Source organism: Equus quagga, chromosome 3, assembly GCF_021613505.1.
Source record: "Equus quagga isolate Etosha38 chromosome 3, UCLA_HA_Equagga_1.0, whole genome shotgun sequence".
NCBI classification, from domain to species: domain Eukaryota; kingdom Metazoa; phylum Chordata; class Mammalia; order Perissodactyla; family Equidae; genus Equus; species Equus quagga.
In genome coordinates this window covers 15,391,526-15,413,232 of record NC_060269.1, presented here as the reverse complement: position 1 = coordinate 15,413,232, position 21,707 = coordinate 15,391,526, and the positions used below count along the sequence as shown (strand labels likewise).

The window sequence follows — 21,707 nt, the reverse complement described above, 5'->3', positions numbered from 1 at the left end:
CTCAGTCACCTCGGGGCTGGAGGAGGAAGGATGCATGCCCCTGGGCCCTAGCTGTGAAGAAATCTGCCAGTGGCTGCTAAGTCAAGAGGTCTCCAAAGCTGAAAGAAATGCTGTCAGCAATGAGGAAATAAAACTTTGAGTATACCGAAAATATAAGAATCCTGAGCACAAGTTGGGCAGCCAATCAAATCCAAAAGTACAGTAGTCCCCCTTATCCATGGGGGATATGTTAAAGGTCCCCAGTGGATGCCTGAAAATGTGGATAGTACTGAACCCTATATACACTTTGTTTTCTTCCTTTACATACATACCTATGATAAAGTTTAACTTACAAATTAGGCACAGTAAGAGATTAACAATAACTAATAATAAAATAGAATAATTCTAACTATATACTGTAATAAAAGTACTGTAGATCTTAGCAACCTCAGCATATGATGTTTTTTCTTTCCTTATTCAGTCGAGAATTTTCACCTTTTCATTTAAAGGAAGCACTTTATGGCTTCTCTTTGGAATATCTGGATTGCCAGCATCACTGCTCCTGTGCCTTGGGGCCGTTATTAAGGAAAATAAGGGTTACTTAAACACAAGCACTGCGAAACTGACAGCAGATCTTGATAACTGAGACGGCTACTGAGTGACTGACCGGCAGGCAGCACATACAGTGTGGACTCGCTGGACAGAGGGAGGCTTCACGTCCCAGATGGAACCGAGTGAGATTTTATCATGCTACTCAGAATGGCATGCAACTCAAAACTTATCAATTGTTTATTTCTGGATTTTTCCCATGTAATACTCTCGAACCACAGTTGACAGCGGGTAACAGAAACTACAGAGTGAAACCATGGATAAGGGCGGACTACTCTAAATTCAAAGCTTTGCTCAGTGGCATGGAGCCCTTCTCTTTCTCCACAATTCTTGCTACCTCCTTCACCCTCTACCCTGACGTCAGCTGCTTGAAGGAGAAAGCCAAGTGCGACGGAGGAACAATGGGGAAGAAAGTGACTCAAACTTTTATAGCTCTGTAAGATACAGGTGCCCCTAGTGCCAGAGGGGAAGTAGGCATTGGCACAGGGCAGTCAAAAGTACCAAGGACTGCAGGACACTGAGGAGATGCCATGGTGTATGGGGGGCAAAAAGAAAGATCCCTGGAGTCTGGGTGCTCTCGATACCGGGAAGTGCACAGGGGAGAAGTCGGCACCAACAGCTAAGTGAAAAGCCAAAAAAAAAGAAAAACAGGGCCTCCTTGGCTGCCGCCCTCACTCCCTGCTCCTTCCTGAGCTCCTAGGCAGGGAAATAACATAATCTCTTGGCAGCTTTTAAAGGCCCTAATGTGCAACTGTTAAACTTCTTGGTCCATATTCCCACTGGGGGGAAAAGTGACTAAAGTCAACTGATAGGATTGGAGCAAATCTTGCAGTAAAGGGAAAAAATGACCCTGTAAACCAATTCAATGTACTTTTGTTATGAAAATACATAATTGGTATTGAGATGTTATTTGCTTATACTATAAATGCTCATAAAGTGCCAGAGGAGATTCTCCCATTCAGAGCATTGCCACTTGTAGAGAAAACTCCCTGCCATCCGCTACCAAGCCTTCACCCATCCTAACCCATCGGCGGGTTGGGATTTAGTGTCAGTGCCTCTATGCTCTGATGCCCCAAATGTTTACTATATAGATGATCTGGTCATTGACAAGTTAGAAGCCTGTCTTAATGGCCCTGATTGTGGCCACTATCTACCTGACTGTGGAGTTATCCACCTCTACCAGTAGGAGTGGCTGACAAATCCCAACAAAATTCAGAACCCTATTTGCCAAGTAAAGTTTCTTGAGACTGTCTCGACAGATTCATAGCACTCAATCCCTCTGGGAGTCAAACAAATATTGTCTCTTTGATGCCCCACCACCAAAAAGAAGGCTCGACACCTTAAGACTCATTCAGGATTGGAGGCAGTACACGATGCCATCAGTGGCAGCTCCTAGGGGTGAACAAGTGCAAATACAGGAACCAGGACATCCTTGTCTCAATCTGACTGACCATATGTTTCTCATAATGTTTGAGTGGCCTTGGAATTTGCCATGTATGGAAACTGAGGCTGCAACTACTGGGTGACACTATCTTTGTGACTTAATCAAATCTATATAATGGTAATTCAAATCAGGTTTAACAACAAATCCTGAAGTAGACTGACCTGAGTCCACTGGATTATGTGCTTGTATGTGGGGAAAATGGGCCATGGAAGATCTCTCCATTAGGGATCGGGGTTGCTTCCTGGCCCATCTATTGCCTCCTATAATTTTTGGTACTGACACCAAAGGTCAGCAAATCAGTCAAAGCTCCCTTGCGTGGGTCATAATGGAAAATAAATTGGTCTTAGACTACATTCTGGCTAATAAAAAGATGTCCTGCTAACCCACTGGAATTTACAGTTGACTAAATGCAAGACCCTGGGGGACACGACTGAGGTCAATACTGCAGACTGGCTTCACCCTGCTGCTCAGAGTCTGTTGACAGCAGACTTAATTAATTGCTATATGAGACCAACTGAATGGTGTTGGTATTGACTAAACAACCTGTTTTTCAGATTAATCAGAGTAGCCAAAAGAGCAGCATACTCACATGAAAATTCAAGTTTGGCCAAGAACATGTCAGGTTAAACAGTGAATTGTTGGAAGAGGCTATCCATTATGGGCTGTGAGCAACATGGCATACTTTCTGGGTATGCCATGAATGCAAAGACCTGACCTACCTTTACCTAGTCCAGGCTTGTGTTTACACTCAGCAACCTTGAGGCAGGAGGTAACAACTCCCCTTGGACAATGAACAGGACTGTTTCTGCTTACCACAAAAGCGGTGAATATCCCAAGCTCAGTGTTCCTCTTCAGTAACACAACTCACTATGTGTGCAGGCTTCCATCATTGGCCCTTTGTGTTGCTTTTGTGGGACTTACAGAAACGGTGAACTGACACAAACCCACACGAAGCTCTGGCTACTGCTTTTGCTGTGAATAATAAAAGTCCTCTGTCTGTTACCCAAGTGTCTCATGTATTCTATAGCATCCCATGAAATAGTAACAGGCTAACTTGTTAGCTTGTTAAGTAGAGTGAAATCTCAGAGCTTGCACAATTATTGACAGATATCAATTATTTTCTTCTTGGTAATAGCTGGCATTTTAGGCACTATGACCTGGCTACTAGAAAATTTATTATTAGCATGATATATTACAAAAGATTATTTTCCAAAGACTTAGCCAATAACACTACAAAAATAAAAAGCCCTCTGGCACCTGTGAATTTATCTCTGTGTGTCCGAGTCCAGTAATAATTTCACTGTCTGTCTGAAGGACTAAGAGTACTAAATCCAAAGCTCGGCGCCACGCCTCAATCTTTGGTGTAACAATGTCATAAACTCTTGGAATTTGTCCCAGTTTATTTGAAATGCCTGAATTGAAAATTCCACTATTTAGTTTACTATATTCGCTCAAGATGTAAGATGAAGGAGAGCCAGAGTCTATGGCATTTTGTAGATGATGTTGAATGAATGTGCTGGCTTCAAATTCCGATGAGTAATTGGCAGTGTTATATATGAGAGTTGAAAGGTACTTGTGCCATCCATTGGCTAGGCATTGAAGCACAGTGGGTCTGTACAGTGCCAGAGATGAGGCCAGCCAAGAGGAAGTATTATGAAGCCATCCTGAACAGGCTTGGTTTCCTTTACTCAGAGATTGCTCCGCAAGAATTTGAAGATGGCTAAGACACAAAAATTCAACTGCACCACCTCCAAGGAAGACCTTTTGCTCTTTTAGAGCATAACACAGGCGAGAGGCACAAGTCCAGAATCTATCTTCTTTGCTTTGCATGTGTGCAGTGACCGGGCTAGTGAGCACTACCGTAACCAAATTAATCCCTTCTGTTTTTAACATGATTGCCATTCCGTCGACTGTATCTACAACATCCAAGGGAATGCTTCTCCAGAAGGTCACACAGACCCCATTACCCACACAGTTTTCATCCACTTGTGTAATGTAGGCCACCTGTACGGCCCCTGAAGCCTCTGCAAAAGCCTGCATCACATTGCCATTCACTGACCCAATTACCAACCGCTTACTGTGTGTGCACTTTTCAATTAAGTGTTCAGATACATTTCCTTGTGCCAGGATAAGGTTCACATTGAATTTAATTAATATCTCTAATACACGATTTATCCACAGTTCTTCTGAGCTGTCTTGTGGAAGCTTCATGCTTTCTAATACCGTTTTAATATTTGCAGACTTGTTAAATCCTAGGTGGCGATAATTCTCTGTGAGGTCACCCTCAATAAGAACTACCCGGATAGGCTGATTCTGCAATTCCTTGATCAGAGTAGTGCTGGATGTTGATACAACAGTGATATATCCTGGACAGACACAAGAAAAACTTTCTGGTAAACCTGGTAAACAGCAAGTGAAGATTCTTGAAATGTCAAACATAAACGGCATTGCACAGCTGCCCTGTTGCGTACGAGCATTCTGATATTGCAGCTGTGCTGCTGCTTCTACTAATTTCATGCTGCTGTCATCTCCGTGACTCAAACCCACCTCCAACTCTACCAGATCATTACACCTGTAAGCCTGGGGAGTAGCTGCACCATGTTGTTCTAGAAATCCATCTGGTTTGCTTATCTGCTGGCTATTATCTGTCCTATTAAGATGCCTACTGTGGATTAGTACTGACTTTCTGCAGCAGGTGTCTGCAAGCAGACTGTTCTTCAGAGTTTGAGGGGTTTGTGACGTGTTTGTATCTGCTTCAACCTTAGCCTGAGGCCTAAAGAGTTGAGGTGATTTAACAGGTCTCCCAGAAAGATTGTGAATGGTCAATGGCTGAGGGGCAACATCTTTGAGATCATACTCTTTCTGCATCAAACCAGTATCTGATGGGATTTGTAGAAAAGGGCCCAAACTGACACTAAATGTTTCAAGTCCAGAAAATGTCTTTGTGTTGTCAATATGGTCAAATACATGGTGGACAGGGACTTCAAGGGAAACTACCTCTTCAATACAAGAGTTCAAGCCTTCTGACATTACAGACACTATTAACGAAACGGGGACACCCATGTGAAGACATTCTTCAGCAGCACTGCTCCATGCTCCAACAAGAAACAAAAGAGTACTGGTTCCAGTTCTGTATGTGTTATTTTGTGCTCGAACTGCTTCACTGAGAAGTTGTCCCACTGCACTGGTTAAATCCAAACTTTCGAGAAGCCTTACTGTTGAACTGATTAACACACTCTCATGACACTCTTCATCTATAATAAATTTGGATGATTTTACTGGGCCCAGAAAAGTTCTTCCTGTTTCTGCAAATGATGAGAGTTGTTGAAGTCCCATGTGCCTTCTTTTGTTTATGACTCTGCAAGCCATCACCATGAATCATCATCTGTAAATAAAATAAAAACTTGGAACTTTATTCAGTGTAACTCGTGGGTATAAATGCTTACAAAAGAAAAACCAGATATGGTTCCCTCATTTGAGGAGTTTCTGGTATTTATAGTTTCCATTAAATATGGTCAGTGCAATGACACAGTATTATGATATTAATGACAAAGGAATGGGTGTGTGGAGGAGGAACACATCATCCAACAGGGAAGGTGGGTCATGCAGGCAACAGACAATGTTTCCAGAAAAAGGTAATACCTAAAGTGAGTCTTGAAGAATAATTTGAAAGGGTTAGCAGGTTAAAGGAGGTGGTAGTAAATGCACATATATTTGAAAAAACAGAGTGTACTGGGATAATACAAGCAGTTTAGTTTTATGGGAATACAAAGAAAGTAGTGGGGAAAAGCAGGAGATGAAGCTCTAGAAGAGGAAAGGGGTTGGACCATGAAGGGCATCACGCGCCATGCCAAACTTGATCTTAGAATGGGAACCACAAGTGTTTTAAGTAAGGAAGATTAAGAAGAGCTTGATGGAGTGTTTGAGAGCATGTGCTCTGAAGCTAGAAGTCTGGGTTTGAACTTGGCTCTACTGCTTACGAGCTGCAGAGCCTTCAACAAGTTATTTAACTACTCTGCCCTGTTTCCACATCTGAAAAAGGAGCATAGTTACAGACAATCTACTTCATAGGGCTATTATAAGGAGGACACAAGTACAGGACTTAGAACAGTGCCTGCACATAGTGCTTGATGAGTACTTGCTACAATAATTAATAATAATAATAATAAATGTTATTTGTGTTGTGGATTTATTACCACTCTGCTAGCAGTGTAGAGAACTGATTGGATGAGTGCCAGACTGGAGGCAGAGAGGCCAGTTAAGCATCTTCTATAGTTATCTAGTTGAGAAATGAGGAAGACGAATGGAGGTAAGAGGATGAATTCAACTACTGATTAGAATATAAAGGGGAAAAAAGTACTATTTAAAGGGAAGTTCAAGAGCAACTGGACTTTTTCCATAATATTTCAGAATTCACATCTAAAACTAATAGGAAGAAGTTACAAGAGAAAGACTTCAGCCCAATAAAAAGAATGTTTTAACAAAGTACCCCCTAATTAAACAGCTGTCTATACTAAAAGGACCTGTCTTGCGAGGTATGAGCTCTCAGTTAAAGTACTAAAGCTAAAACTGTAGATAATATAAATTTCTCCTCCAACTCTAAGACTTCACAATTCTTCAAGTAACATTCATCACAATATTTTAAGTCCAAAATATCAAAAAGCAAACAACTCTTAGAGTTTTGCTTTTCCTCTAATGCTGGCCACAGCACTGTAAATTTGTTTCTGTAAGCTGCAGATTCAGCCTTGACGCTAAAGAGCACCACAGTGTGAGGCAGACCTTGAGATCACAGGCGGCCACAAATAACCATTCCTTAAGAGGAGCTCTCTACAGGTTTCTAAGGACTAAGAAGAAAAGCTGGTGCAGCCTAGGAAAATATATAATGATCGTTTGAACTCAGTGAAATTTTCAACTCTGTAAAATAAAAATAAAACTCTGACACACTCAAGCATATCCTAGAGAGAGCCAAAATATACTCTAGGACTCCAGCTTCAACAATCCTGAGACTCTTCATGTCTTACAACTATCTGATCTTACCATGTCTTTGCTGTCCTTCACCACTCACCCCCTTTTATCAGTTCTCTACTCGCCCAGTTTAAATCCCCATTTGTCAGTTACTACAATCACTCCTTTGCACGCACACCCTCCAAACCTTGTACCTCTTTTGGTTCATCTTACCTTGTAAATCTAAAGTAATTTGCATCTTACCTTGCAAATCTCCACTAATTTTGATGAAATCCAACTCTCTGTCTACTCCATGCTTAACCTGGGGCAGCTGAACATAAACAGAAAAACACACATAACCATGCTAACTGGTTTCATTTTAAGTTCATGATCCCAAACCACAAGTGGCCCTTAATACTGCCTGGCGAGCTAGTTCACTTATCTTTTTTTTCTCTTTTTACGGTTATTGCTTTCTGGGTTCTATTTACAAAAGTTTTGCCTACCCCGGAGTACAAAAGATATTCTTCTATGTTTCTTCCAAAGCTTTAGGTTTTAGTCTTTTTTAAATTTTATTTTTATTTTATTTTTTGCAGGGGAAGATTCGCCCTAAGCTAACATCTGTTGCCAATCTTCCTCCTTTTTCCTTCTCCACACCCCTCAAAGCCCTAGTACATAGTTGTGTATAGTTGTAAGTTCTTCTGGTTCTTCTATGTGAGCCACTGCCACTGCATGGCTACTGACAGACGGGTGGTGTGGTTCCACACCCAGGAACAGGAACTGAACCCGGGCTTCTGAAGTGGAGCACGCCGAACTTTAACCACTAGGCCATCAGTGCTGGCTCTAGTCTTTCTTTTAAATTCAGGTGAAAATTCACACAACATAAACACAACCATTTTAATGTGGTTTTAGTACCATTCAGTGGTACTTAGTACATTCACAATGTTGAACAACCACTACCTTTATCTAGTTACAATACATTTCCATCATTAACCGCCCCCCCCCACAAAAAAAATCCTGCAGCCATTGAGCGGTCCCTCCCTACTCTCCTCTTCCCCAGCCCCTTGTAACCACCAATCTGCTTTCCATCTCTGGATGTGCCTATTCTGAATATTTCACATAAGTAGAATCATACAATACATGCTCTTTGGGTCTGGCTTCTTTCACTTAGCATAATGTTTTTGAGGTTCATCCACGTTGTATTATGTGTCAGTACTTCATTCCTTTTTATGGCTGCGTAACAGTCCATCGCAACCATATGGATGGATGTATGTATGTATTACTTTGCTTATCCAGTCATCTGTTGATGGACTTGTTTCTACCTTTTGACTATTGTGAATAGTGCTACTATGAAATTTGCATACAAGTATTGGAGTACCTGTCTTCAACTCTTTTGCATACGCACCTAGGGGTGGTCATATGGTGATTCTATGTTTAACTTTATGAGGAACTGTTTTCTACAGTAAACTGAACCACTTTACTTTCCCACCAGCAATATATAAGGGCTTCAATTTCTCCATATCCTTGCTGTATTAGTTTCCTAGGGCTACTGTCAAACTGCCACAAACTGGATGGCTTAAAAATAATACCTATTTATTCTCTCATAGTTATGGAGTTCAGAAGTCTGATATCAAGGTGTTTGCAGGGCCATGCTCCTTCTGAAGGCTCTGGGGAAGAATCCTTCTTTGCCTCTATCAGCTTCTAGTTGCTTCTAAAGGTCGTTGGCTTTTGGCAGCATAACTCCAGTCTCTGCCTCCCTTTCACATGGCCTTCTTAAAAGGACACCAGTCATTGGACTTAGGGCCCATCCTAATCTGTTATGACCTCATCTTAACTGATTACATCTACAAAGACCTTGTTTCCAAATAAAGTCATATTCTGAGATTCTGGGTAGACATGAGTTCAGGGGGGAACACTATTCAGCCCAGTACACTCACCAACACTTATCTTCTGTTTTGTTTTATTTTTTAATACTATTACTTTTTAAATAATAGATATCCTACTGGATGTGAAGTGATATTTCATTGCAGTTTTGATTTACATTTCTCTAATGACTAATGATATTGAACATCTTTTCATGTGCTTGTTGGCCATTTGTACATTATCTTTGCAGAAATATCTATTCAAATCTTTCGCCTATTTTAAAATTGGGTTTTTTTTGTTGTTGAATTTTAAGAGTTCTTTATGTATTCTAGATACTAGAACCTTATAAAAATATGATTTGCAAATATTTTCTCTCATTTTATAGGTTACATTTCCATTATTTTTTGACAATGTACTTAGACCTATAAAATTTTTAATTTTAATGAAGTCTAATTTGTCTAGTTTTTCTTTTGTTGCTCCTGGTTTTGGTGTTATATTTAAGAATCCATTGTCAAATACAGAATCATGAAGATTTAACCCAACGTTTTCTTCAAAGAGTTTTATAATTTTATATTTTATATTAAGTTCATTGATACATTTTGAGTTGATTTTTTTGTATATGGTGTGAGGTAGGGGTCCAACTTCATTCTTTTGCATATGGATATAAAATTGTCTCAGTACCATTCATTGAAGAGACTATTCTTTTCCCCATTGAGTGGTCTCAGTACCTTTGTCAGAAATCAATTGGAAATAGATGTTTGGGTTTATTTCTGGATTCTTAATTCTATTTCATTGGTCTACATGTCCATCTTTAAGCCAGGACCACACTGTTTTGATCACTGTAGCTTTGTAGTAAGTTTTGAAGTCAGGAAGTATGAGTCCTCCAACTTTGTTTTTTTTGGTTTTGGCTTTTATATTTATGTTTATAATTCATCAGAAACTGATTTTTGTGTGAGGTGGGGGTTATTTTTTCCCTCATGGATATCCAGTTGCTCCAGAATAATTTATTGAAAAGACAAGCCTGAAAAGACAAGACTGGATTTTTGCTTTTGTTTTTTATTCCCAACAGGTTTTGAGAGCTTATTAAGTAGGAGGCACTTTACATGCATTATATAACGTAGTCCTCACAACAACAATATGAGGTAGGTACTAGAGCTAACCTATTTTAACAATGTAGAAAATAAAGAATAGTTAAGTAACATACAAAACCTCATAGCTAGTAAAAGAATATGGGCTAAAACCCTGGTTTGTCTAATGCCAAAGTCCCATGCTGTTAACTACTATCCAATACCACCATCTGGCTGCCCTTCTACTCAGCATGATGGTAATTCGCCCTCTCTTCTGTAGAATCTCCCACTGCACTTCCCACTTTTAAGCCTTTCTGCCTTCTTATAAGCCTTGTTCATACCCCTAATATGGATAAGCCCATTTTTTCTTTTAGGTGTCAGAGTCTCTGTTTATGGTTCCCTTTCTATACTATACTTAAATCACAAGATATTACTGTATGAGTGGAAAAGTCATAGAGAATTTAGAGTAAAAGGAAAAAGTCATGGGCTTTTTCAAACTTAGTCTGTATTTAATTATATGAAAAAAGGTTTCCCAGAGAAGGCATGAAATCATTTAGACAAAACTAATCTTTGAGCAAAAAGTCACATAAAAGTAATATCAAAATAATTATGCAAGAGATCTGTTTCAGCATTTGAAAACTGTATTCCAAGTTTCAACAGTAATTTTTTTAAAAAACAGTCTTAGCATTCCTAAATTTAGAAGAGCTCCCAAATTATTATTTTGATGAGATTACAATTCACTATAATTAACATAAAATAAAAACTCAAACAAGAATCCCTCATCTTCTAAGAGGCTGAGTATAACAAGACAAAGACAGGGGAGGGATGGTGCAACAGATAGTTTCAAACATGAGAAGCACCTCTGGCAAGTGTTCTTGGTGTTGAACTGACACAATCTGATTCTTGTTCTGCTATACATCAGCATCAGTGTTTTCCACAGACAGAGTTCTGTTTCATTATTGAGATCACTAACAACTTTACTTGCCAGCTATTAAGCCAGCAAGCCTATTAAGCTCTTAAGTTTTAACTTAATAGAAGTTAATAGTGTAATAGAAGAGCACAGTCAGACTATTTCAATGGGATTCTGACATCAGAAGCAGCTTTCTTTCCCTGAGATCATGTCTAGTCTTGTCTAAAGTACTTGGTTTAGAATACTAAGACATGCAATGCTTTTCAGGAGTTACATTTTAAAAAAATTAGTATTTTCTGACAGTTATGATTAGCTTTTTCCATCATCAAAACTAAGAGTTTGCCTATCTCCAGTCTATTCCCCAGACAGCAGTCTAATCATATCACTCCACTGCCTAAAAATCTCCAACTTGGAAAATAAAGATTTTACTCCTTTGTCTGACACAGGAGTCCCTTTTAAAAATTAACTCAGATCGGGGCTGGCCCCGTGGCCGAGTGGTTAAGTTCGCACGTTCCGCTGCAGGCGGCCCAGTGTTTCGTTGGTTCGAATCCTGGGCGCGGACATGGCACTGCTCATCAAACCACACTGAGGTGGTGTCCCACATGCCACAACTAGAAGGACCCACAACGAAGAATATACAACTATGTACTGGGGGGCTTTGGGGAGAAAAAGGAAAAAAAAAATAACTCAGATCTTGGGGGCCAGCCTGGTGGCAGAGTGGTTAAGTTTGCATGTTTCGCTTTGGCGGGCCAGGGTTCGGCAGTTTGGACGCTGGGTGCGGACCTACATACCGCTTGTCAAGCCATGCTGTGGCAGGCGTCCCACATATAAAGCAGAGGAAGATGGGCACGGATGTTAGCTCAGGGCCAGTCTTCCTCAGCAAAAAGAGGTAGCTTGGCGGCAGATGTTAGCTCAGGGCTAATCTTTCTCAAAAAACAAATTAACTCAGATCCTTTCACTCCTCTGCTTAAAATCCTGCAAAGCCTTCTCATTTCACTCAGAGTGAAAGTCAAAGTCCTGACAGTGCCCTGATCATGTGCACTCCTGCCTCTGGCCCCTCTTTGTCTCCTACGACTACACCCTTTGACCCTCTGCTCAGCCCTGCTCTCTATGTCTGGAGCACGCAAGTTATGCTCCCCACCTTAGTGTTTCTGTCCAGTTGAAAGGCTCCTCTTCTTGGGATGCTCTTCCCCAAGAAATCTACTGCCTCACCACCTTTAAATATTTACTCAAATTTCCCCCTTTTCAATGAGGCCTACCCTGAGCACCCTATTTAACACTTCGCAAACTTCTCTTTTCCCTCTAGACTCTGGATTCCCTTTATCTGCTCTACTTTCTTCATTTCCATAACACTTATCACCTTATAAAATAGTACATAGTTTACTTATTTATTTATTATTTATTGATTATCTCCCTCTGTTAGAATGTAACTCCCAGGAGGGCAATTTTAGCCACTGAGACATTCCACATACAAGAATATAGTCTAACACACTGCAGGCACTCAATAAATATTTGATGACTGAATGCATGAATGGTTTTCATTATATTTGTTATCTTAGATTTAAGTACAAAACTGAAACAAGATTAAACACACGCCACTGTCAGTATTCCTCCACCGTAAATTTACGGTTCAACTACTCTTAGAGTTGGCAGGAATCCTTTTCAGAACTGCCTTAGTTGAGGCCCTTTAATTGCTTCCAAAATGGTTCCTCCTTCACATGGTTGTCAGAATCATCTTTGAAAAGCACAAACCTAATCACTCCACTTCCTAAAAACGTCTATTTATCTATTAGAAAATAAAGTCTTTACTCCCTAGGTTGACATAGGTGTCCTATAATCTGATCTCAATTTAAAAGACTCATCTTCCACCTTTCCTTAGAAACCCCATGATTTTGACACATTAGAACATACATTCATTTTCCTTTTTGCACATGCTAAACTCTGATTTGAATATCCTACCCTTTCTTCACCTTGGCAAATGTTATACATCTTTCATGACCAAAGGCAAAGGCCACATTTTTGATACAGCCTTCTCCAGTGCTCTGGGAAGTAGCATCTCTTTCCTGTGCTTCCAAAGCACTTTCTACACAGATCTGCTAAAGCACTTAGCACCCTGAATTTAAAACACTATATTTATGTCTCTGCCTATCTCCCCCACTAATCTGTGGGTTCCTTGCTTTTATTCATCTTTATATTCTACACTCAGTTCCTTTCACCTAATAGTTGGCATAGTACATGACCCGTAGAGAGTATAAATAAATTTGGGAGATTTAAGAGTGCTAACGTGTTTAATATTTTCCTAGATGATTATTATTATTATCAATGTTCTATAGTACGATTAGATTAGTAATAGCTATTTTTTTAGGACTGAGTACTTCCTGTCTGCCACCTAGAAATTGCAATCTGAGCCTATAATTAAAAAATCACTTTTACTAGAAGTTAATATCCCAAATATAAGAGCCTAAATCATAGAGTGATATAAAAGCAGGTTAACATACTATTCAGCCTTTTAATTAACATGAGATCAAACTTGATCCAGGAGAGCCTAGAAATTAGAATCTGGTTCTATATATTTGGTCACTTATTCATTTCTGGGTCTCAGAAATCCCTTTAATATTAGTAGTAAAGATGAAGTGTATGTTCTTGAAATTTATCAAGAGCAATTTTTCAAGTGAGATTAATGGCCTGAAAAATCAATATATTATAATTAAGAGACTGAAAATTTTACTTAATTCACAAAATATCTTGAATTTGCATCCTATTAATTTCCACTGGGGTAACTTTATACGGAAAAATCACTTCTAATATTAGAATAACCTTACCTATTTTCCAGAATCCTAATGAGTTTTTTTAAATCAATTATTACAATGCTTGGGTGTCTGCCTGGGACATAATGTGAACAAGATGGCATGATGGTTTTGGAAAATGTGTCATGTTCCTACTTACTAAAGTAGGAACAGCGACTTGGGAGACTGCTTCAAGAATGTGCTTTGCACGTTTTTCCTGCTCTACTTCAATGAGATAAGTGAGACAAAGGAAAAAGACCAGGTGAAAGTTAATGTTCTTCCTGAATCCATTGCTGGAGAATCCAGTCTGATTTTAAAAAATAAAGTATTTAGAGAAGGCACTGCAGGAGTCACAAAAAGTCTTGATCTGTAAGTTTCAAGAGACTATCACCTTTTCATTCCTACTAGGAAGTGAAGGATCCACCTCAGTCCTTCTCCCCCACTCTTTAGTTGGTCCATGACCAGATTCAGTACTTGGCAGAGCCAGCAAGCCCGGCTCTCTGGACAAGAATTTGCGCTGGTTTACAGCGGCTGTCTGGGCATCTGAATCTCGGCTGTTACTGAGTCAGCTGGATTATCAGGCCACCTGTGTGTGGCTCAAGAGCGCGGATCTACGCCCGGGTAGGGTTGAGATCTTGGGATTCAGCCAATGGCATGGCTGGAGGTGAGAGTGGTCAGCGAGGAGTCAGGTAGATGTCTGAGAGTGATGAGGGGTGGGGCCAAAGTCCTACCCTACAAATAAACACAATCCTGGTCAAAACTCTTTCCTATGCAGTGAGGCTTCAAGGGCATCCCAAGACCCATCCTGCCCCCACACCCACCTCCTTCCAAGTACATCGCCGCACCACACCCCTCCTATAAAGAAATGCCATTGCCTTCCAGGCCAGAATCCCTGCGAACCAGGGAGGAGGGAAGTGGCTAAAGGCCAAGAGCCAGGCACTGTGGAGGCTCATGGAAAGAGCAGTCCTCTCCGCTCAAAGCTGTACCAATACACCCAGGCTTACCAGGCCCTAGATTCTCATCCTTTCCCGGCCCTAAGAGGTCAGAAAAGCAAACAAGGGCTCCCTACGTCTTCACCAAAGACAGCAGCCGGTGGAAGCACCTCCCTACTAACCTCGGTCTGTTCTCCATGCCCACGGGAGGCTCCAGTCCAGGGCTTCCCACCACCAGACGAGCATCCGGCGGGCACAACCACCCTAAGGCGCCGGGGCGAAGACCCGCCCCACTCCTTCCTCGCACGCAGTTTGCGCATGTGCGAAGAGGAGCAAGCGGGCCGGGGCTGAGGACCTGGTCGCTAAGAAACCAGACGGAAAGTTCCGTTTAACTGTAGGCAGTAAAAGGCACAGCGTTAGGCTATTGGTAGAGAGAAGAGTGAGGGGGCTGGCCTCAAGGGCCTTTTCTCCTGCCCATTGGATGGGATAACTGTCAATCAGTATGTGCACGCGGGTGGGCGGGGCTGAACGAGAGGTCTGCGAGAGCGGCCTTAGCAACGGCTTTCGAGCGGAGGAGGCTGCTGTTGGGCTGCGGAGCGGCAGGTGAGGTCCGGGCTCTAAGCTGCGGACACTGGCTGGGGCCATGGTGAGTGCGAGGCTGTAATCTCCCGCTGGGGCTGGTTTCCCCTCGGAGCAAGGAAGGAATTTTGTTTAGTTTATGATATGTCTTATTCGCGTCTTTATCGTGATCCTCGAGTGTCGTCAGTAACGCCTCCTCTCGTAGCCAAATAGAAGCGCATTTTCCCTGGGGAACAGGGGTTCTTCCTTTTTTTCCCTCATCCACCCGATCAACTGCTAATAGCAACAGTCTGCAATAGGTTCCGTGTTGAACACAGAAACCACTCTTTAACCAGAGAGGAATTGAATACAGAGATTAAGATGCTTAAGAACTGTTGGACGGCCTGGACCTCTAGGAAAGATGTCCTGAACTCTGAAAACTGACTCGCCGGCGGAGCTACAAACTCTGCCACTGCTGGGGAAGTGGGGAATCTGAAGGCTGCCGCTGGCACTACTTAGTCAAGGACCGCACCAGTGTGTCTGGAGTCCAGGGATCAAGCATCTGCCGCTGCCACAGCCAACACCTGCACGTGAAGCTGGCGACTGGTACACAGGAACAAGGAGTCTAGTCCCCCACTGCTTCTCAGCTCAAAGCTGGAGACAGGATACCAAAATGAGGCTGCAGAATAACCCCAGGAGTAATTCCATGGCCTTGCTTGCCAGCGGGAAATGGCAAATAGCAGGAAGGTGACCTCTAGCTTCCAAATGTACGGTGGATACTGATGGATGGCCCGACATGTATTCTTATCTAGATCCCTGGAGTAGTTTTTTACTTGGAAAATGTACTTTTTCGTTCCTCAGCTTCTGTAATATAGAAGAGTATGCTAGAATAAGGTGAAAAGGATATTATGTTCCAATCAAGCATATCCCACAAAATAAACAAATTTTATTGTGAGACATATAGGCATATATGAAGGTAAATATTCCTTAAACGACCACTTTTCAGACGGATTGAGTAAGGCTAATTGTATTCTGACATGACACCATCTACTGTTCCAGCATACCTTCTTTTGCCTCTTCTCCCTCTCAAAAGGCACCAGTTTTAAGGAAAAACCTAACTAGTAAAGAAGAACCAGGCTTTCCATCAAGATATTAATAACTAAAAGCACAAATGTTAGCAAAGGGAAAAGGGGCAAGTTGTTGAGTTTCATTATATAGTAGGGAATAGGATGCTTGGAAACGTTTATTTATTAGATATAATTAGTTCATTATCAATTATTCTGGTTCTGGTAACTTTTCCAGTTATATAGTTTATCTTTCACCCATGTGTGTATTTATTACAGGCGTCCAGCTACCACACAAGTTCAGACCAATGGAGGAAAAGAGCAGCAAAAATTGAATTGAATGAAACCCAAAAGCAAGAAATTAAAGAGGCCTTTGATTTATTTGATGTTGATGGGTCTGCAACCATAGATGTGAAAGAGTTGAAGGTTCTGAAATTGCTTCTAATTCTAAAACATTTTAAAAACTATCATTTGTGGCAATTTTTCAGTCTTTAACAGTAGTCTTCTGAAAGCTTGATATAAAGTCTCTTCAGTGCACACACCTACACTGTCGGTGTATTCACTTGCCCTGCACTAACAAAACAATACCTTGTAAAACATTTTATTCTTGTTTTATAAATGAGTAGGCCAAAGTCTGGGGTGTGACAGCGACCTATCCTATGGCACAGTAGGATTGGAACCTAGGCCTGTTCACCGACTTTCTATGTTTATGCCTAGTCTGTATAAAAAAGAGAGAATCTAGTAATTAATAATAAGTCATTTAAAAGCTAGGAATGAGATTGCGGCATATTATAATTTGTTTGCTTCCTATTTCAGATTGCAATGCGAGCCTTAGGATTTGAACCAAAGAAAGAAGAAATTAAAAAAATGATAGCTGAAATCGACACAGAAGGAACTGGCACCATTAATTTTGAAGATTTTTTTGCCATAATGAGTGTAAAAATGGTACATTAGTGATTTTGTTTTTCAAAGAAATACAAGCAGTAGCCTCCTACATTTTTTGGCTGGAGCAATCAGAGGTTTCATAGAGGAAGACTTGGCTCAGTCTTTGAAGATGGGTGGGATTTAGATAGATAGGAATAGCAAAATAAAGATGTTTTCGGGGTAGTAATGAAGACTGTCCAGGGTGGAGAAGAGGTTTTTCATTAGGCAATAATGGCTACATGGCTGATGGACATGGCTCATTCCCATGAATGAGGATACATGGCTAGATAGACAGAATGGGGCCAGCATTTTGAAGCCTTGAATTCAGCAAACATTTATTGTATGTTTTGGCGAGGCACTGTTCTAGGGAGCGTTGAATGAGACAGCCTCCTTGTTCTCTTGGAGCTTGCATTTTTGGTCATGGATCTCAATTACTGGAGTTAATAAGAGATACATTGTCTTTACCACCCTGTGCCTCTTCCGCTTTAATAAACCCTGAGTTTACATACGTGGATGGGCAGATGTGAGTGCACTGGAATAATTGTTAAAAGTCAGAGCAGTACATAAAGTCAGAGCTCAGCTACCTGGTACGTTGCTGCTGTAGACCTCAAAGACCTCTAAGTCCAGCTTGATAGGATAAATGAAAGACTAATGACATTTAGTTGTTTCTGTTTTCATAAAGAGTGAGAAAGATGAAAAAGAAGAAATACTGAAGGCTTTCAAATTATTTGATGATGATGGGACTGGAAGCATAACACTAACCAACATCAAGAGGGTTGCTAAGGAACTAGGGGAAAATTTAACAGATGATGAACTTCAGGTAGATGTTATTTTTTAAAATTTACATATATAACATACAAAACATATATAACATAAAACATATGTAACATATAATTTATAGTTATATTCTTTAGTTGTACTCATAAATACATTTAAAATAAAATTTGGTTTGGAGTATGTATTTGAACATTCATTTATATCATTATTCACTTTTATAGATTTCACATATCATATTTAACATTTCGTTTTACAGGAAATTCTTGATGAAGCTGATCGTGACGGGGATGGAGGAATAAATGAGGAAGAATTTTTGAAAATAATGAAAAAGACCACTCTTTATTAATTCTTTTTTGTTCCTTCTGTAAAGTGAACAAATTACATTTGTTATACAGTTCCATAATATCTGAATGTATTCATTTTTAGTTTTTAGTTTATATACACAAATTGGTCTCTTGATGTTTAATCCATGTGAGTAGTTACATGTTTCTACCAATATGTTGTTAAATCTACAGCATCATGAAACAAAGAAAATGTAAATGACTTTTTGGAACCATGAATCCAAGAACATATTAATTCCAACTGCTATTTTTAGAGTCCCAGGGTCAAAAGACTTAGAATTTTTTTAAGTTTAATGAAATTGGCCCCACATCGAAATCAATTTGGCAAACAAGCCATTACTTTCCCTATTATTTTCCTTTTGTGCAACTCTTTAAAAACAGATGAGCATTTGGTTTTTAGTAAGTTATTCAGATATGTAAAGTCTTAAATAAAACTGGAAACTACATCATTTGCTAATTTTCTTTTTATAAAGAAATTCAAAGCATTTGTATCACCCAGATTTCCCTGTAAGTTTGACCCTAGAAGTTTGGATTTATTTAATACCTCTGTCCTAGGACAGGTGCTAGAGATTTTACATATGTTATCTCAGTTTATATATTACAACTGGGAAGCTGGTAGTATTAGTTCCATCTTACTACATGTGAGAAAACTAAAGTTTGGAGAACTTAAGTTTAAAAATTGTTGAATTGCCCATAGATAAATAAAACATGGATTCTAAATCTTGTAGCCTTATTCTTCATTATGCTGCTCCCCTATGGATAAAAGCTCTCAGGATAATTAAGTGCCTATTTTCTAGGTCATTCAATTCTATGACTCTCTTGTAATTTAGCTTTATTTGTTTTCTATGAAAGAGCCAAACTGTTGGGAAAGGCAGTCTCTTGTGTGCAGTCTTTTGACTCGTACTGGGTTGTATAAGAATGGGCTTTGGGACTAGAACACTTGCTTACCGAGAGAGTCCTTATAGCTTGTGCTGGACTTGTCACCTTGTCTGTGAATATCTTTTTCTGTTTCAGGCTCAATGTGTACTTTGTTCTGCTTAAGCATATATGTCATATGAAACCTGGCCAACCCCACTGCTCTATCAGTCCACTTCAGGCGGGGGATGGGGTCTTCTGCTATGCAACAAGAGGGGTGTGAGCAGGCCAACTGCTCTGCGTTGGCTTCTGGGAGGGAACTGCTGGCCGTGGGAAACCAACACTCTCTACTGAAGCTGATCTTGCTGTCTCCTCTATATGAGCAAAGCACTGTTCCTTCCAGTACTGACTGCATTGTGTTTTCCTTGGCGACTCTGATACCAAGATGCAATGGGCAGAAGTGTTCAGACTTCTGTTCCTGATAATGGGTGACAGATGCTACTTGCTGGACACAAAATTCCTAAACCCAAGTAATGGTCTTTGGAGCACGAAAGGCTTGTAGAAAATGTAGCTTTCATTGCCCAACCTGGTTCATTTTTAGCTCAACTGAAGTTTCTCGTTTTGTCAACACAAGAGAGGTTTTCATTATTTGATTGAAGCTAGAATGGCATATGCTCATGAATATTCTTAAGCGTTTCACACTATCTTTAATTCCTAATTATGTAGCATTTCCTGCTAAAAAATGTACCTACTAAACATGCTTTATATGTGAAAATTATGGCCTTTAAGTTTTTAAAATATATATTTTAACTGGGTAATGAACGTAAAAATACATATCAAGTTCAAAGAATTCTAAATAAAAGTCTCTTTCCCAGTGAAGCCTCAGTTCTCCCAGTAGACAGTTATTTTTACCAGTTTCTTATGAATCATTGCAGAGAATGCATATATATATGCACGTGTATATAGAATAGATTTTTCTCCACAAATGATAGCATACTACATATATTGTATGTATTAATTTTTTCATTTAATGTATTTTAGGGATAGTACTGGAACAATACAAATAAAATGACTCATTCTAATGGCTATATAACATTCCACTGTATAGATTATATTTTATTTGACAGTCTTTTATTGATGGACTTTATTTCTAATCTTTTGCTTAAATTAATAACCTTATTGTATAGATGTGAGTATAACTGTAGAATTAGTTCTTAGAAGTGAAATGGTTGGGTCAAAATCTACATGCATTTAATTTAAACATTTTTTATATTGATAATGCCTTCTAAAAAGATTTTTGCCAAATTACATTCCCAACAGTAAATGAAAATGCCCACTCTTTGATAAAGTATCACCAAACTTTTTGATTTCTGCCAATCTGACAAGTCGCAAGTCATATCTCATTGTAATTTTAATGTTCATTTCTCTTATGAGAGGCATTTGTCTTTTCATGTTTAGGATCTATTTTTTCTTTTCTGTCTATTGCCTATCCATGTCCTTTGCCTATTTTTCTATTGGATTTTTAAAATTTATTGATTTGTAGGAGCTCTTTATATACAAAGGAAATTAATCTTTGTCATATGTGCTGCATGCATTTTCCTGTTGTCTTGTGATTTTGATTATTGTTCAGATTTTAAATTTTTAAAAGTTTACTTCATGAGATGGTTTCTACAGATGTTCAAACTATGTAACAGTAAGATGGTAATGATTCATCTTTTAACAGTATTTATTCTCATAAAAACCATAGTACTCCTACTAGACTGTAGTCTAATTCTGATCATCACAATAGTGATTACCATGGGGAAAAGGAAGGAAGTAGTAGGAGGGGGCTTGCAGGGGATTTCTAGTGTTGGCTACTTCATGTATCTTGGTTTGTATGGTAATTACATAATTGTTTACATTGACTTAATCCATTGAGATGTTTATTTGGCTTGTGCATTTGTGTGAGTGTTGTACTTCAATAAAAAATTTTAAAAAACATTCATGTCCACATTGTTAGGCATCATGATTTTGTCTCATTTAAACTAGTAATGTGGAGACAGTCCTGGAGTGAGGGAAGTTGATGAGCCAACACACTGAAATACTAGAGAGGGAGGGCTGCCAAGCATTCAAGTGTAAGAGGATCCAGTGAACCTTCCTTTGTTTTCCATGCCTTTGTAATCATCAGAGCCAAGACTGGAAAGAAACTACGTTGGTAGTAAATACAAAAACATTTTCAACCAAATATATCTCTGTTGCATCTTAGTTATGTCCCCTTTTCAATACGAGCATTGTTTATTTGTGTCCTATTTTTTCCTTGATCAGTCTTGCTAGAGGTTTGTCAGTTTTATTAGAATTTTCAAACAACAAATTTTTGACTTTGTTTAGCCTCTCTATTGTATCTTTGTTTTCTATTTCATTAATTTTAGTTTTACCTTTATTTCCTCTTTCTTTCTCTATATTGTTTTGTTTTTTACTTTTAAATTTGCTTCTTTCTCTTACTAATGTTCAGTCTTTTTCCTGTTATTTTTACCAGAGGTAAAATTTTTCTTCAAAACATCCCCTCTAAATAGACATTTTAATATGCAGTAGGTTTACTGTGATTTGATCCTAAGTAGGTTTTAATTTTCATTGATTTATCATTTGACCAATGGGCTATTAATGCATGTGTGTTCTTT

General features: G+C 39.5%; 2 protein-coding genes across 3 annotated transcripts; one reads left to right on the top strand and one right to left on the bottom strand.

Annotated features, from left to right (window-relative positions):
• Window positions 1-490: 490 nt before the first annotated feature.
• On the bottom strand, window positions 491-14,819 carry BBS12 (Bardet-Biedl syndrome 12). Of its 2 annotated transcripts, XM_046655608.1 has the most exons (3): window positions 14,714-14,819; window positions 7,241-7,307; window positions 491-5,417 (listed from the first exon to the last, which is right to left on the bottom strand). In XM_046655608.1, exon 3 carries the CDS (start codon window positions 5,405-5,407, stop codon window positions 3,263-3,265), a length of 2,145 nt encoding a protein of 714 aa, XP_046511564.1. In that variant the 5' UTR covers window positions 5,408-5,417; window positions 7,241-7,307; window positions 14,714-14,819; the 3' UTR covers window positions 491-3,262. The 2 variants fall into 2 exon arrangements, with proteins under 2 accessions (XP_046511564.1, XP_046511565.1); XM_046655609.1 differs by lacking the exon at window positions 7,241-7,307 and having other exon boundaries at window positions 14,714-14,802.
• Window positions 14,820-15,078: 259 nt separating this feature from the next.
• On the top strand, window positions 15,079-20,961 carry LOC124236737 (centrin-4). The gene is made up of 5 exons (XM_046655715.1): window positions 15,079-15,177; window positions 16,433-16,579; window positions 16,970-17,098; window positions 17,760-17,897; window positions 18,111-20,961. Exons 1-5 carry the CDS (start codon window positions 15,175-15,177, stop codon window positions 18,198-18,200), a joined length of 507 nt encoding a protein of 168 aa, XP_046511671.1. The 5' UTR covers window positions 15,079-15,174; the 3' UTR covers window positions 18,201-20,961.
• Window positions 20,962-21,707: the final 746 nt, after the last annotated feature.

Coding starts and splice junctions, on each gene's coding strand:
- BBS12 (XM_046655608.1), bottom strand. CDS start 5,407: ATGGTGATGGCTTGCAGAGTCATAAACAAAAGAAGGCACATGGGACTT.
- LOC124236737 (XM_046655715.1), top strand. Junction 16,580..16,969: donor TAGATGTGAAAGAGTTGAAG/GTTCTGAAATTG, acceptor TTCCTATTTCAG/ATTGCAATGCGAGCCTTAGG. Junction 17,898..18,110: donor TAACAGATGATGAACTTCAG/GTAGATGTTATT, acceptor TTCGTTTTACAG/GAAATTCTTGATGAAGCTGA.